General features: G+C 35.1%; 2 protein-coding genes across 2 annotated transcripts; one reads left to right on the top strand and one right to left on the bottom strand.

Moving 5' to 3' along the window:
• Positions 1-1,256: 1,256 nt before the first annotated feature.
• Positions 1,257-6,620, bottom strand: LOC140872758 (DEAD-box ATP-dependent RNA helicase 5-like). The gene is made up of 13 exons (XM_073275642.1): positions 5,896-6,620; positions 5,683-5,807; positions 5,144-5,251; positions 4,790-4,870; positions 3,883-3,961; positions 3,615-3,700; positions 3,481-3,537; positions 3,304-3,371; positions 2,709-2,777; positions 2,455-2,548; positions 2,068-2,232; positions 1,872-1,964; positions 1,257-1,564 (listed from the first exon to the last, which is right to left on the bottom strand). The coding sequence occupies exons 1-13, from the start codon at positions 6,494-6,496 to the stop codon at positions 1,469-1,471; spliced, it is 1,722 nt and encodes a 573-aa protein (XP_073131743.1). The 5' UTR covers positions 6,497-6,620; the 3' UTR covers positions 1,257-1,468.
• Positions 6,621-9,324: 2,704 nt separating this feature from the next.
• On the top strand, positions 9,325-14,576 carry LOC140872728 (CSC1-like protein At1g32090). The gene is made up of 11 exons (XM_073275604.1): positions 9,325-9,931; positions 10,947-11,099; positions 11,461-11,596; positions 11,766-11,867; positions 12,049-12,168; positions 12,271-12,351; positions 12,451-12,791; positions 12,974-13,219; positions 13,364-13,688; positions 13,769-14,002; positions 14,083-14,576. The coding sequence occupies exons 1-11, from the start codon at positions 9,618-9,620 to the stop codon at positions 14,299-14,301; spliced, it is 2,271 nt and encodes a 756-aa protein (XP_073131705.1). The 5' UTR covers positions 9,325-9,617; the 3' UTR covers positions 14,302-14,576.
• The last annotated feature ends 2,473 nt before the right edge of the window (positions 14,577-17,049 follow it).

A 17,049-nucleotide genomic window follows, 5' to 3' on the forward strand; every position in this document is an offset into this window, starting at 1 on the left:
CAAAAATGGGATTTTTTATGAGCTACTCTTTCTAACATAAAGTATAAATTATATTTAAAATTTTAGAAATTGCATTTAAAAGAAATTGTATTTTTCAAAAAACAAATTATATTTTTTTGTGTTATTTGTAATAGACAATATGATATCTGATGCGATCCCAAAATTTATTTTCACTGCTTGTGAATTTTTCCATCTGTGTTTTCCTGAAAATCATGAAAATCCGGTTAGGGGCGCCAGGATTTCTCTCGACGTGACCCCTCCAATGCCTAAGTCAGGCAGAGAAAACATGGAAGAAAGAAAAAAATAATGGGAGACATCATGGAGAAAAAAGTGCAGAAACTCCCTTCCCTCGTTGTGTGTGTAATCAGGAAGAAACCATATAGATAAAAACTTTCCTATGATTTAGATCGTTGAAGACGTGTATCCCCTGATGTCAGTCCATAACTAAGAGGGCAATGCCCATGATATGATGAGATGTGACCCATGATCTGATAATATTGACAAGCTCAAGCCCGAGTGTAGATAGTGAATATTTGCGAGGCTCATATCCAATAATAATTACAAGAAACCAACTATCACCAATAACCTGCGTGTTATTATCACAAATCCCGATCTAAGTTCATGCGAAAAAATAAATATATCTCGAGATCTCATCATATGATATCTTGGGATATGTCACATTACATCAATATCCATACTATAGGCCTTACCATCGGATCAGACACGTCACAATTATTAGGTATCATTTGGTACATAATATTATTAATCTATATATAATTTATCACATCCAATCTTGTATTCTTCTCGTCATATTATTTATCCATATATTAATTATTAATTTTACATCAATCAAATCATTGAATTTAAATTACTATATTATTTTTTATGAATAATATTATTTATATTTTATTTAATGTTAAAATAACAAAATGATCATTTAACATTTTTACATAAAATCTATTCAATCAAATCAAATAAACTATAATGTATCAATCAAATCCAATACTCTACTACTGTCATTTTTTATTTATTTTTTATTACATTATATTATTTATTTATATATTATTTATCATATCCCTAACCAAATGATAGCTAATAAGTCATCAATTTTGCCGTCAAGTTTGGAACCATAATTAAAAAAATAGCTTTGATTATGCTTCCCGATTAATGTACCGGTCTATAAAAAAAAAACATTGTGATGTAATACACATATAAATCAAATCAATATTGAGAAGTAATTTGAACCACCTAAAAATATTTAACGGGGCAAAAAAATTTAATGTAAGATACAAAATATATGGTGGTATAAATATGATCTCCATTAAGAATCGCATCATTTAATGTAGAATCACGATCAATAAAAATAAAAATAAAGAAAAAAATATATTGATTTTACATCGACAAAAGCAAGCAGCAAAAACAAAATCGAGATTTCCTTGAAAGAAATAAAATTATAGATCTTGTAAAATCAATCTTCGTCCTCGGAATCATCAAACTTAATCTTCGTAGCTTTGGGAGCATTAGAAGCAATTTCCTTGAAATGGGCACCGTATAACTTGGATTCCTGCACGAAGAAGTTAACAGTCAAATAGTGCCAATTAGAGTTCGGGGGCACAATCTCGAGGGTGCGAGAGAGCACGATGAATTTCGAGCTCGAGTTGAATTTTTCTAAAGATCATCATCCAACTAAAGAACTTAGAATGGCGTTTCTGATGAATCTTATATAAAAGATCATGTACGTATAATGACATAATTAATAAATATACTAAAAATGTGATTTCAATTTTATACAAGATAAGCTCCAAACCAAATGAAGTTGGAAATGTTCTGAAATGCCTATTTTGGCCCCTACTAGGAAACGATATGCTCACCTTTTTCTTCACGTGAGTCCCGAATTTGAGCAAGGCTTCGGGTACGACCTGCTTAGCTTCCCTAAGAACGTTAACCAACTCCCCAGCAAGTCCCTGAAAGGAGTTGAATAATATTCGCGTCATACGCTAAAATATAGAAAATTCGTGTTCTAAACAAGAAGATTGGGATATTTTCGCTACACAGATGGAAACATACCTTGTTCTCCTTTGTGAAGAAAGTGTGAGCCACTCCCTTCTTACCAGCTCGTCCGGTCCTACCAATTCTGTGAACATAATCCTCTGTTGTGAGTGGAAAACTGTAGTTTATTACAACTTCAACGTCGGGAATATCCAAACCTCGAGCAGCAACATCAGTTGCTATCTGTAGAAAAGAAAAACAAACCAGGTTCCGAAAATTAATGGTCACTGTTTGGCAGCTCGTCTTGGTGTGTGAATATGTGTATCAGTACATGAAGTCCAGTTTCAAAAGGAGGCCGAACCACTAGATTTTTATTCACTCGGAAGTGAGGGGATGAACGAAGGTTTAGTACCATCATTACTCATTAGTAATTTTATTTAATCAAACTAAACAGTTATTACCTACCAATAGAGGGCACGATCCCTCCTTGAACAATGACAATGCCTGAGTCCTTGCATGTTGTGCCTTATCACCACTTATAGAAACAACTTTCCAACCCCTGGAAAGGAAAAATAAACAGAAATTGTAAATAATGCAAATTAATAAAATGTGAAATTAGGGATAATCAATCTTCATTCCTGAATCTGCAGAACAAGAAACTTCGCGGCAAGAGTCGTGCCTCGTTTAGGAGGGAAAATTAATATGTAACTCAAAATCACCTTTTCTGAAGCATATTCTCGACCCTTGATGCTTCCTTCTTGTATAAAACAAAAACCAAAACTCTATTGCTGCAACAGGTTAAAACCCCAAATGAGAAGAATTTGGATAACAGCTGTTAATAACAAATAATCCATGCTCGCTTCTCTAGTAGGCATAAATAAACAAAAATAAATTTTATATCATTCATAATTTTAAAAAAGAAAGGTCAAAAGAAATACAGTTGAAATATAGAACCAACCGATAATATACGTAAATGTAATTGAAAGTTTAACACATCATTTCACCAACTAGCAGAGTCCTTGACATTGCAAGTCCAGTTCCACAAATTTGTGATCAAGCAGATACATTACTTAGCACAACACTCAGGGGGATTTCTTCCACGTAATGAATGCAGCCAAAAAATGAAAAAAATATACACGGAGGAGTGCTTAACTTTGCAAGCATATTCCACAACTTTGAAATCAAGCAGATACATCAGTAAGCACAACATTCTAAGGAGATCTTTCTTCACATAGCTAATGTAGCAAAGAAACTAATAATATGTACATGTATATATACACGTGCACAGACAAACACATATTTCAGTAAACTCACCTTCTAGACTTGTGGTATTTTTCTAGCAAATTCTGCAAGCGTTCATCCCGTGCTCGATCCTCCAACACCTATAACATCAAGAAAAATAAAAAAACCAACTGTAAATAAGCATTCAAAAAATATGAAGGCACTCCTGATTCACGCTAGTCCTTCTATGGTATCATCTCTCAGCCATACCTCCACTATTTGCAGGACATCATGGTTGGCAGCTAAATCTTCTGAACCCACAACCACCTGAAATATGATTGCTTCAAAATTAAAAGACGAGAAATAAGGTAGGTGGTATTGTAACTCCGAAAGAAAATATATACCTTAACCGGGGAGGGATCCATGAATTCTTGAGCTAATTGATGCACGGGTAGTGGCCACGTTGCACTGAACATTACCATTTGGCGAGCTGCATAGAAAGCCACATGAAATTACAAGAAAAACCAGGGAAACGGAAAATACAGACCAATAAAATCAAACTAGATATGGTATAAGAAAGTATAAATATAATCAAAACATAAGGTCAAGACATTTACTTAATTGGAGCCAAAACAAAAACGTTATCATAAGTGATTAAATTTAACATCATACCGGTACACGTTTGACTTAATATTGAGCGAACCTCGGGTTCAAATCCCATGTCAAGCATTCGATCAGCTTCATCCAACACCTAAATCATAAACCATGGAAAAACACTTTTGGGTCACGTTTAAAAGTAATACAAGCATTTAAATACATGTGCATCTCACATTCCAATTATAGATGGGTAAAGCAAGCACAAACTAAAGTAAAAATATAAAAATAAATCATTCTATATGCAACTTCTTGGATGCCGAAGGACTTGGCTTAAGTACTTTTTCTTTAAAAAATTGTAGAAGTAATTTTATATTTAGATAAAGTAGAGTAGTAAAAAAGAGCTCTTTCCTGATTTTTTTAAATGGAAGCCCTAAGAGGTACTGAGACATATTGAACTTTTGTCTTGTGGCTTTATAATTGCTTGTTTTGAACTAAAAGGGCCGACCCTGCACAACCTTTTTTTAAGGAAAAAACTTACTATTCTAAGAAGAGCTGCTGCATTCAAACACTTTCAAATGAAAAGGAGACCACTCAATCTCAATCCAGGTTCTTGTCCAGATAATAGATTGGGCGCCTAGGCTGGCTGATTAGCACTTTTTCGGTGAGGCCCGCCTAGGCCGATTTTTAGAACACTGGTTATATGCAATTGGATAATTAATTCCAACATATAAAGTGATTGGGATGCCTTTCTGAATTGGAATTCTAGAAAATCTTACACCTAAATCATGCGACTCTTAATTATTATCACTCATATCACCCCAAACTTGCTGTCTAAATGAACACTGTAAAGAAGAATATTGAAGTAAAAGAAATCAATAAGTAGCCTGACGGGAGAAATCAAAGCCCTGGCCAACTGACATTGCAACTTGCCTTTCTCAATATAAGCTAGAAAATCAATGACAGAAGAAAAATTGTCACATACCACATAAGAAACGTCCTTTAGATGGCACAGTCCCATTTCAATCAAGTCCTTTAGGCGACCAGGTGTCCCGATCACAATGTCCTGAAGTACGTCAATATAAGAGAGGCCGAGTTAATGATGTGCATTAGTAAAATATATACAAGCACAAGCTGGTTAGAGTGAACACGTGACACAATAAAGCGAGGACTATAACCTCACTTGAAAATTACGAAAATGCATCCCATTAAGACTTGAAAATTTATTATTGCTAGTTACAATTGAACATCAAATTTAGAGAGAGCATGTTTGAATCATCAGAAAAATAATACTTCCTACGCTCACACGAAACGGAGTTCAAGATTGCAGCAAACTAACCACACCAGATTTTAGAGCAGATATTTGGGGTCCTTTCGAAGTTCCTCCATATATACAAACTGACTGCACTCCACAAGGCCTCCCAGCATCACAAAGTACATCTGAAATCTAGCACAAAAAGGAACCATCGTTATTTTTTCTACATCATCACAACGATTTTCTGAGCAGCTCACATTCAGAATGTGTATCGGAAAAGTCACAGGCAGATGGCAACGAGGTATTGGGAAGCATCAGGTGGGAGGGGTGTGTGCACAGTAAACCCATCCCTCCCCTGCATAAACAAAATCCATCCAGAATCCACAAATAGTATTTTGTATAGGGAACACAATATTAGGTCAGCGTGGAAAAGGCTCAATTAGGGTGGGAAGTTCTAACCGGGATTGCCAATATGTGTTACTCATATTAATGCACATGTAGTAAAACCAACTAATGTGTGAAAAAAATACAAATCTTTGTTTAGTAACCAAAATAATTGCGCTTTCACAGTGGTACTAATCACAAAACTTTTACAGTACTGTTATATATAGGAGAGAACTTACTTGTTGAGCCAGCTCCCTTGTAGGCGAAAGAACAAGGCAAAGTGGATTCTTTCTCACAGCAATTTTACTTTTTCGTTTGCTTAATACACTCATTATAGCAGGAATTCCAAATGCCAGAGTTTTACCTGATCAAACCAACGACAGACTGTTACAACAAAAGCACAATGTAAACTCCGATGCCTTAATCAAATAAGATGAATGATATAATTTTACCAGACCCAGTGGCCGCTATTCCAATAAAATCACGACCATCAAGAAGAAAAGGCCACGAATGGGACTGAATTGGTGACGGTTTATTAAAATTCTTACAGCATTCCAGCACCTCACTTGGGAGCCTCGATTCGGAAAAAGAATTCAATGTTGCGTATTTAGAATCATCCACATTCTTCCCAGATACCACTACTCCACTGCCATGTCTAATCTCCTCAGAGGCATTCTCTGAACCTACGCCACTACACTTCTCCAGTTTCCTCGCCGTTTCAATTATGCCATTATTCGCACTCTCGTTCTCCCCTCCTTTGTCTTTTTTCTTTTTCTTCTTCGGTATTTCAGTTGATCCATCATTGAAGGTCTCTTCTTTTTCCTGTTTCTTCTTTTTTGTTGCAGAAATCTCAACAGACCCGTTAAGCACCTCTGCCACTTCTTGTTTTTCTTTGTTTTTCTTCTTATTCACAACATTCGCGTATTCAGTACCGATTTCAGCGGCAGTTTCTTCAGGCTTTCTCTTTTGCTTGTTCTTTTGCTTTTTCTGCAGCTTGATTTCAACATTTTCCGTCGTATTGGAGGCTTCTGCATCAATTTTGTGGCCACCCATTACTAGTGAGGAAAGAAAAATTGGAACTTTGGAACCCAAAACCCTAGACGGAGGGGTGGAGCGATTCTCTGATGTCTGTAGGGTTCTGGGTGCCAAGCCTCAAGGGGTTGTTTGGCAATTCGCCTTCATAAATATGTATTATGTTTGTGAGTTTTTTTTCCCTAAAATATAAATAAATAAAATTTGTTTTTTTGTGTTTTTTTAATTTAATATCGAGCATATATCATCTTTATATCCATATATATCTTAGAGCATATATAATAATGCAAACTAGAATTAGCAATGACCAATAGTAGTACGGTGAATTTACATATAATATTTTATTTCATTTAATAAATTTGCATTTAAAAAACATAATACAATTACATTAAAAAACACACATAATTTTTTTAAAGAATACAACTGATTTAAAATGACATGTGATTAAAAAAATACACATAATAAAAAATGGGGGAAATTATAATGGCTGTTGGTAATTTTTTGAAAAAACTTGGACATCTTTCGAAAAAAACTATTTATTTATTATTTTAGATAGTATTTAAAAAGACCATAATTATCTGACCTTTGCTCTTAAACGACGAGATACATGAGCATCAATAATTCTTAAACACGATTTAAAAATTAAAATATTGGTGGGCTTCATAGACTCTCAGCACAAGGCCCACCAACATAATGACCGCATTTGAAAGTTTCTACGAGGGGTTTTCTCGTCTCTGATGATTTGGGCCGATGAAGTTGGGCTTCTTCGACTTAGATGATTTGGGCTTATGTTGGACCCACATTCATAAATAAACCAAATGTCATACTTTCGGCCGAAGTTTATCTTGTCAAAATAAATTTTATTTGTAGTTACACGATATATCCAACAAGGTGCTCTTGTAATATAAAATATTGGTGTATGACAATTTTTTTATATGAAATCGTTTCATAGGTTTGTGAAATGAATATCTGATTCGACCTAATATATGAAAATATATTATTTTTTATGTCGAAAATTTTATTTTTTTACATCAAATATATATCAAATTAACTCGTAGACTTACTCTTAAGGTATTATGATAAATATTAAGGCTCACTCGTGAACTATGTGAAGTTGTAAAAAAAAACTCGAGTTATTGCCTTTTAACAATTTGGATTTAAATCCAAAATGTTTTATAGCTTGATTATAAAATACAATGATTGAGTTTTTTTTTTGGCACAGTTATCTCCTTTGTTTCTTTTTAAGCATCCATATGTTTTGTTTGACAAATTTCATTCAATCCATACTCGATTTGCTCCACCATATATTAATTGTTGAGAACCAATTAGAAGTAATCATAGTCCCTACAATCATATCCGAAAAGTGTTGTTTTCGAACGACTTAAAATTTTGATTTTTCATCATTCGACTTTTGTGAAAAATCTATTTTAAGTGTCTTGTAAGAGGGAAAAAAAAGAGAGAGAAAGGATTTAGACAAATCCAAGAAAATCTGAATTCGGTTGGATTAAATAAGGGATAAAAGGGCACACTAATTATTTATTTATTTTCCACATATGGGAAGATCCTCCCATGTGACAAACAAGCAAGAGAGTTTGAAAAATGACTTTGGTCAATTAAATTTTTTGATTTTTGACATTCCTTCAAAAAAGATTTGCAAAATGACCTTCAAATACAAAGAAAATGCAAAAACAAAACAAAGGAAAAAATTGAGAAGATTATATTTCCAAATTATGTCAAACCGAAGTTATTTAGTTAAATAAATCCTAAAAGACAAGTGTATGGAGTATGTACACAATTTCGATCTAAGAAGCTTTGAAATCTTTATTACGTTCTGTCTAAAAATAAAGAGGGAAATCTTGATAATTTGGGGTGACAGTGACCTCATTAATTACCAAATTGCCGTAAAATATACCGAGTATGAATATTTAATTCAAAAGTCAAACTTTTTAATTTAGCAAATGTGTCATTTAAATAGTTACGTGTGGAAAGAGCTAGCTTGCACCCACCTTGAGCCATGAACCATATCAAAAAAACAAATGTCACATAATACAATAATTAGCGATAATAACGCAAAGGCATTGCGTATATCACATAATATATAAATATTATTTGTTATACGTATATTATATAACATTTATTTTTAAAATATTTGATTTTAATATGATTTTTTTTTTTATAATTTGACATTTTTACGCGGGATTTTTTTTTTTGTAATTTGAAGTTAGACATGTCTAAAAACGAACTAATGCGTTCTTGTTAAATATGTAGTATAGATATATTATTTCCCTCAACTTTTTTTCATATTCTTGGTCCGGGTAAGGATATGATTCCAAGAGAGGTAAAATGATGAATTTGAAATTTAGATGGATTACAAATTCATGAATTTTGACATCACATTTGCATAATTCAAAGAGGTGTGGATTTGAAAAAAAAAATGTATTTGACATCAATAGCAATCTATATATTACATAAATTTGAAATAAATTATGTTCTTGTTTCGTATAAGAATGCAATCCATGATATTAATAATCAAGATTTTATTAACAGAATCTTGGATTGTGTCTATGCATGCTTTCACTTAAATCACGGCGGCCCTAGAGCGATTTGCCATAATAACCACCGCCCACCGCCTCTCCTCGGCGGAGCACAGACACTTGGGAGACCGAGAAGTCAAGGGAAACAAGAAGAAAACACCCCACTTTTTCACTTTTCTACCCCACGAATCATGCGAATCAACACACTAGAAAACAATCCTCAATCACGAGCGCAAAACAAAAACCAAAAACCCACCACCTTAATGCTCTATTCTTTCTTTCTGACATCAAGTTCGTCTTTTTCAGTCACCAATCCTTGAAGAAACCACAAAGTCCCGCCATGCTTAATGGTCCCAAGTTCACACACAACGCATATTAGCAGACACAAAAGATCTTTTTGAATAAAATACTGAATTCACTCGGCCAGATACCAACTATTTTCTGAGCGTAAAAGCAAGAAATCGCATACCCACCCAAAAAATATATTCTTTGCTTTCAACTTTTTGACAACTTCCTTTCAAAACACACCTTTTTTATTCTTCTCGAATTTTCTCTTTCTGTTTCGCATTTTATGCTTCTTTCTGTGAATTCAGGCATAAGGAACAAAAATGGCGACTCTTGAGGATATTGGGGTGTCGGCTCTTTTTAACATAATAGGTGCTATTGGATTCTTGCTGGCTTTTGCACTGCTCAGGATTCAGCCAATCAATGATAGAGTCTACTTTCCCAAATGGTACATTGCTGGGAAGAGGACGGCCCCAGGGAGCAGGGGCGGCGTGGGGGGAAAATTTGTGAATCTCAATATCTGGACTTATTTCACATTTCTGAACTGGATGCCTCAGGCTCTGAAGATGAGTGAATCTGATATTATTAACCATGCCGGGCTTGATTCTGCTGTTTTCTTGAGGATCTATAGACTTGGGTATTTTCAAGATCCCAACTTTTTTATTTATTTATCACCATTTATCTTCTTTGATGATGTGTAGTGGTGCATATTTCTGTTGGAAGAAACAATGGAATCTTGAATTATCAGCTCACTTTTCTGTGTTTTCAAGTTTTTGTAATCTTTGCATGCTTGCCAAAGTTTCAACACCCCCACCCCCCCTCTTCTCTTCTCATATTCTCTTCCATGTGCTTTTTCTTTTCGTTTTGTTTGTGTTGTGGTCTGTAGTCATGTGACGCTGGATCAGATCATGTATATTGAACTACAAAGCAATATTTTTTCTCATCTTTAGTTCAGTGTTTCTGTATGCGCTGCTTGTTTTCATTAAAAAGTGGTTGTATTTAGTGTTATTCTGTCTCCAAGATTTTGTTTTTATGTTTTATTTGACCGAAGACCTGGCTGGGGCATGGTCATTTGAATTGGAAAGAAGGAAAAAATATGTAATTTTTGTATAAATTCAAAATTCGTTCCTCAAATATTTAGGATTGTCGTTGTGTCTCCTTCCCTCTCACTCAATTACTCAGGCCCACTCCTGATTTAAATTTTTTGTTTTGTTACTAATTTTTTTTTTTTTAGGTCTGTCAACTATTAAGTTTTGTTACTAATTTGATGGCGTTGGGTGCACTTCAAATCGAATAAGCTATTCTTTTTGTGCTGTGAATTCAATGGAATTTGTTTGAGGTTCTAGTTTGCTTTTATTAAACAGTGTGTATCACATTACTGGAACTCTAGGCCTCAATTTACCCTCAATAGTGTGAACTGTTTTCCTGGACCCTTTCTCGTATTTATGTCTCAAGATTTTCCGAGCATCATGCTACATCAACATAACATGGTGGTCATCTCCACTAGATTCACACAATTAGCAGAGTTTAGTTAAACGTGATGATTAATGCAAAGTCTTCTCAGATAATCATCGCGTTTTTCAACTACATTTTTTGAAAATGCATCGATTATTTTCCAGTACACTTGTTATGGTTTTCTTTGCATTTTACAGCTTGAAAATATTTGGACCTGTGGCCATTGTTGCACTCCTAGTTCTGCTTCCAGTGAATGCATCCGGTGGTACTTTATTTTTCCTGAAGCGTGACTTGGTTGTGAGCAACATCGACAAGCTTTCCATATCAAATATTCGTCCCAAGTCCTTCAAGTAAGTTTCACGTCTCTCTTCCCTGAAATACACGAGTCATGACTTATGATCTCACCATGGACACATTGTCATCGTTTACATTTATTTTGTGAACCAAAATATTTAAATTAATTCTAAATATATAAAATGCTAATTTAACTAGGTTCATAGTAGATGTTTAAACTGAATTTTCGAAAGTGTGGACATGGATTTTTAAAGGAAAGCTGAAAGTCCACGTTTCCAGTTATGCAGAATCACACAGATAAGGTGATTGATCGTCAAATATAAAATATAGGAACACAACTCATTGTTGCATTCTCGATACTTTTTCTTGCTACTTATGCATGATTGCTGAGAAAGGATCTACCGTGATGAATTTCAGGTTCTTTATCCACATATCATTGGAGTACTTGTTCACATTTTGGATTTGTTTCATGCTTTATAAGGAATATGGTAAGGTTGTGTCAATGCGACTAAAATTTTTGGCTTCACAAGGCAGGCGTGCTGAACAATTCACCGTGAGTTCAACTGTTGATGTCATTTGCAATCAAAGAATCCTGCTCTTAGTGATATTAGCTTGTAAATATGATACAGCCCGTGTTTTAAGAATCAATCACATCTATTCTTATTCCTTGTTTCACTTCAAAACTCTGTCGTTTCGGTTATTCTCATTTGAACTATCCTCAGGTTCTTGTTAGGAACGTGCCGAATGTTTCTGGACGTTCGATCTCAGATAATGTGGAGAGCTTCTTTCGAAGAACCCATCCAGATCATTATCTATGCCACCAGGTAATAAATGTGGAAAAAATTCTTATTCTGAAAAACTTCTGTTTCATCACATTCAGGTTTTGACCCGAAAATAGAACTTCTACAACTCCATTCAGTAATGCCTTTCATCCTTTATACTGACTTGCGAAAATTCTTCTATTGTCCAACCTTTATACGTTTAACTTGTACCATTTTCTTGTAGGGTGTATATGATGCTAATAAGTTTGCTAAACTTGTTCAAAAAAGAAACCGTCTCCAAAATTGGCTGGACTACAATGAACTTAAATTTGAGAGACATCCAGGGAAGAGACCAACTACGAAGGTGCACTACTTTGTTAATTAAAATCCCTCAAGAAAAATTCTGAGAAGTATGTTTGCTGTTAAACAGTCTTGTATTTATTGATAATCCTATTTGGCCTTTCAGAGAGGCTGCCTTGGACTGTGGGGTGAAAGGGTCGACTCAATCGACTTCTACAAAGAGCAAATAAAGGATTTCGATAGAAAGGTGAGTTGTGCTTGTTCTTTCTCTTTGAGACAGGCCTCTATATTTATATTATTTTGATCTCTTTCTCTGTTTTTTTCCCATTTTGATCCTTTCATTTAGATGGCTGCGGAACGCCAAAAAATTCTCAAGGACTCTAAATCTGTCACACCAGCTGCCTTTGTATCGTTTAATTCCAGATGGGGGGCTGCCGTTTGTGCCCAGACACAACAGAGCAAAAATCCTACACTCTGGTTGACAAATTGGGCCCCTGAACCACGTGACGTATACTGGAAGAATTTGGCCATAACGTTTTTTTCACTTAGTATTCGGAAACTTGTTATTTCAATAGCAGTGTTCGCATTGGTTTTCTTTTACATGATCCCTATTGCTTTTGTTCAATCATTGGCGAATCTGGAAGGGCTGGAAAGAGTGGCGCCATTTCTCAGGCCAGTTGTTGAATGGTAAGCAGCTATTGAAAACATTTATCATATCTTGTGTGGTATTGTTTGCATCATTCTATGTGTCAATACATAGGAAAGGGCTATTTTATTTTATTTTATTTTTCACAAAAAGACAGTCGGGTCTTTTAAAAATCTGCCCCTCTATATCTTAAATTTAACAAGCAGCTCCATCTGTATTGCAGGTCATTTCTCAAATCAATTCTACAGGGTTTTGTTCCTGGTTTCGCTCTCAAAGTTTTTTTGTATTTACTGCCAGTAATTTTGATGATCATGTCAAAAATCGAGGGGCACGTGGCAGTCTCAGTATTAGAACGAAGTACGGCTGCAAAATACTACTACTTCATGTTGGTCAATGTGTTTTTAGGCAGCCTAGTGACTGGAACTGCATTTCAGCAACTTGATGCTTTCCTCCACCAATCAGCTACGCAGTAATGTCTCCATCTCTTCTTGCTTCTATTATTGTTTTTTGGAAAAATTCAAGATCAAATTTGGGCTGGAAATAAATTTTTCCATGCTTAATCTATCACCAGATAGTTCTCAAATGTAGCATCTCTCTATTACTTTAATTGCAGAATCCCAAGAAACATCGGTGTATCCATACCAATGAAGGCTACTTTCTTTATCACATACATCATGATTGATGGCTGGGCTGGAATCGCCAGTGAAATCCTTCGTTTGAAACCTCTAGTAATTTTCCACCTAAAGAATATGTTCATCGTGAAAACCGAAAGGGATTTGGAGATGGCGATGGACCCTGGAGGTGTTGATCTTCCCGAAGCTTTACCAAGTCTTCAGCTTTACTACCTTCTTGGCATTGTGTACATGGTTGTCACACCGATACTTCTTCCTTTCATAATTGTCTTCTTCGCCTTTGCGTACTTCGTGTATCGTCATCAGGTTAGTCCATCTCACGCCATCAAACTTTTTTTATTCTTTTTTTTAGTACACACATATTCATGCATTTTACCACAATCCAGGTTATTAATGTGTATAATCAAAAATATGAGAGCGCTGCTGCATTTTGGCCACACGTTCATGGACGAATTATAGCAAGCTTAATAATCTCACAGCTGCTACTAATGGGCTTACTAAGCACAAAAAAGGCTGCAAACTCTACTCCTCTGCTTGTAGTGCTGCCTATATTGACTCTAGCATTCCACGTGTACTGCAAGAATCGCTTTGAACCAGCCTTCAGAAAGTATCCTCTCGAGGTAAGATCATATGTCTTACTGAATCTATCATTCTGTACATCTAATTGGACCTTTTTGAGCAACTCTCTTTGCTTCTTCAGGAAGCCATGACCAAGGATACACAAGATGCTGCTGCTGAATCAGACTCCAGCTTGAAATCTTACTTGTCTGAGGCATACTTGCATCCCATTTTCCACTCTTACGAAGAAGTGGAGTTGGTTGGAGTTAGAATCGATAAGAACGAGTCCCATATTGCCAATGCCTCTCAAAATGATCTCGGTTCTTTGCCCCCTCATGGCGCATATCATCGTGAAAACTAGACACCACTAAACGTCCAACGCTATGAGGTTGAATCAGGGGAGAATGCGTATAGGTATGATATTGAATCACACCATGATGGCCATCGACATTGAAGTTTGATACATGTTTGATTTAGTGGAATTCTCTAGCTGTGGATCGTAGTTTGACTCCATAGAAAGCTATAACATTTCAGTTGTAAGTTTTGTTAGTTTGATGTAACTGAAAAACTGGCCAGTGGTTACTAACTTGGTAATGAAGCCAATCAGTCAGGATTCTTTTCTACCTCTTTGTTCCACTTTTTTTCAAGTCATTGCTAAGCAATCATCGTTTCTTCTTTAATGTTTTTTTTTTTTGCCGAAAATATAGTATTTCCGGTTTAAAATAATTTCTTTTATATACACTTTAGCAGAACAATAAGAAAGTTTATGATGTTAAAAATATAATAAATTAGTAAATTCAATAATGGAAATAAAAATAACTTTAATTACTTTGCTTATCTCATAAGAATAGATTAACCCATAAAGTGTGTCAAAAGTAAAATTATATCAAAAAAATTGTCTAAAGGTTGTGTTTGTAGATAGAGACCGAATCTCAATTGACACTCAAATAATTAATTGCATCATCTAAGTTACCCATCAATATCAATAGTCATTACATATATTTGTAAATTAGAAACTGACTGACCATCCATTCAGTACAAATTAATCATATTATATTACTATAATATGTGAATCCTGCAAACTAATATACTCCACACCTCATATTACTACCATTTCGAATTCTTAATTTTAGCTGACTTAATTCTTTTTAAAAAAATTACCTAATAGCAAATATATATATATATATATATATATAGAAAAGTATTTGTAAATAATTAAATACTGTAAAAATCATAATTTAAGTGGTGTACTTTTATCAATAGTAATTTGACTATTCCTATTGAAACGACCCTAACTCTATAATTAATAAATAAATATGCGGAAATTTTTTTTTTATATATATATACTTACTAAATAAAATATGCACATATATGCCCATACATATATGCACAGAATAAAAAGATAAATAAATAAATAACTTAAATAAAAATTTGCATTCTTTAAATAAAATAAATATCTGAGTCAATCATTTAATTAAAAATACTGCATAAATAAAATGATTAAAGTTGCATGCACTGACAATATTCAATAAAGTATTCAAAACCACAACCACTGAAAAAAATAATTAAAAAGTGTAACATGCTGACATAATTAAAACATGCAATGTGACTCAGACATCTATCACGATCACGGGGTCACTGCATGTCCGCTCATATGTCCTCGCCGCCGGTAGGAGCTACATCCTCCTCTACGTACTCACCTGCACCATACCAGTGTAGTGAGCCTAGAGGCCCAACATGCTAACATAGCAAGAGTTTAAAATAATTTAAATCACTTTAATACTAATACATAACATATACATGAATAAGCATGCTTAAAATATTATCATGGCATAACATAACTTAAATTTACTTAAATAACATAACACATACATATTGTTGAGCAAATTATTTTCTAACATGGCATGGTTGTATCCGTAGTGTAACCTTAAATCATACATTAAATACTGATCAGCGTGGAAACCAACGTACGTGGCCGGGGACGAATCACCTCTTAAATTGGCAGTAAACTGCCCTTCAATCATATGGGGACGAATCCCCCTTAAATTGTCACACTATTTCAACTTCCAACATAAAATATTTTCTTGCTCAACCTTAAACATTAAATCATGCATAAAATATTATTTCATGAATGCATGTACTTAAATAAACATGTGTGTCATTCATATATATTTAATTTAATTTCTTACTAACATATACATATTAAAATAACTTCAATGCATAAAAAAATAATTAAATATATAATCAGGACACATGCAATTTCTCATGGATTGCACTGGACTGCTAGCCCTAACACTCAAGCCCAATTACTTAAATCTGGCTCATTAAAAATACTTAAGCCCAATAAAATTGTTCTAAGCCCAATTAAAATAATTTAAATCCCATAAAACATTCTATGCTCAATAACAACTTAAACTGACCCAATGAGCCCAAAAGCCCAAATACTAGTCCAATAACTTTTATGGGCTCAAAAGCCCATAAAATTAATGGATTACTTAATTAAAATTTTAAAAGCCCAAATAAAATTATTTGGGAGTCCAAATAATTTTATTTCTAATTAATTGGCCCCAAAAACCAATTAATTCGTAAAATACTTTAAAAATAAAAAGACTCGAGCCCGGCCCACCAAACCCGGACCCGAACTCACTTAACCCGCCCCACGACCCACTGACTTGACCCGGACCCCAGAATCCGACCCGGACCCAGCCCTAACCCTAAACCCGAAACTCACCCTCTCCCCTCCTTCTCGGCCGCCGCGTGCAACAGCCTTTCTAGGGCTGCTGCCGCCCTGCTCCGGCCACCCCTGGCCGGAGCCCCGCCGCCCAGACGTAGCCCACGTCTGGGCGGTCCTAACCTAGCCCAGACCCCGACCCCATGCAGCCTGAACCGCCAAGGCCGAGCCCCCTTCACTGAACCCTAATCCTGCGCCTCATGGAGGCCGATCGAGCCTAGCTTGCTTCCTGGGCTCGTTTGGCTCAAACCAACCGAGCCACTCGAGCCTGGACACCCCTTAAACATCCTAGGGACCTTGACCAGCAGTCGCACGATCCATGGCTAAGAAAAAAAATGAGTGTATGCCAAACAAAGTGAGAAAAACGTGAGATGCTCA

Source organism: Henckelia pumila, unplaced genomic scaffold (assembly GCF_033568475.1).
Source record: "Henckelia pumila isolate YLH828 unplaced genomic scaffold, ASM3356847v2 CTG_477:::fragment_1, whole genome shotgun sequence".
Classification (NCBI taxonomy): Eukaryota; Viridiplantae; Streptophyta; class Magnoliopsida; order Lamiales; family Gesneriaceae; genus Henckelia; species Henckelia pumila.

Bases quoted from the DNA above. Each gene is read 5' to 3' on its own strand.
- LOC140872758 (XM_073275642.1), bottom strand. From the start codon at position 6,496: ATGGGTGGCCACAAAATTGATGCAGAAGCCTCCAATACGACGGAAAAT. The intron at 5,808-5,895 runs GTAAAATTATAT...TGGTTTGATCAG, and splicing joins AATAGCGGCCACTGGGTCTG to GTAAAACTCTGGCATTTGGA. The intron at 1,965-2,067 runs GTATGTTTCCAT...AACTCCTTTCAG, and splicing joins TCTTCACAAAGGAGAACAAG to GGACTTGCTGGGGAGTTGGT.
- LOC140872728 (XM_073275604.1), top strand. From the start codon at position 9,618: ATGGCGACTCTTGAGGATATTGGGGTGTCGGCTCTTTTTAACATAATA. The intron at 11,100-11,460 runs GTAAGTTTCACG...GATGAATTTCAG, and splicing joins ATTCGTCCCAAGTCCTTCAA to GTTCTTTATCCACATATCAT. The intron at 13,689-13,768 runs GTTAGTCCATCT...ACCACAATCCAG, and splicing joins ACTTCGTGTATCGTCATCAG to GTTATTAATGTGTATAATCA.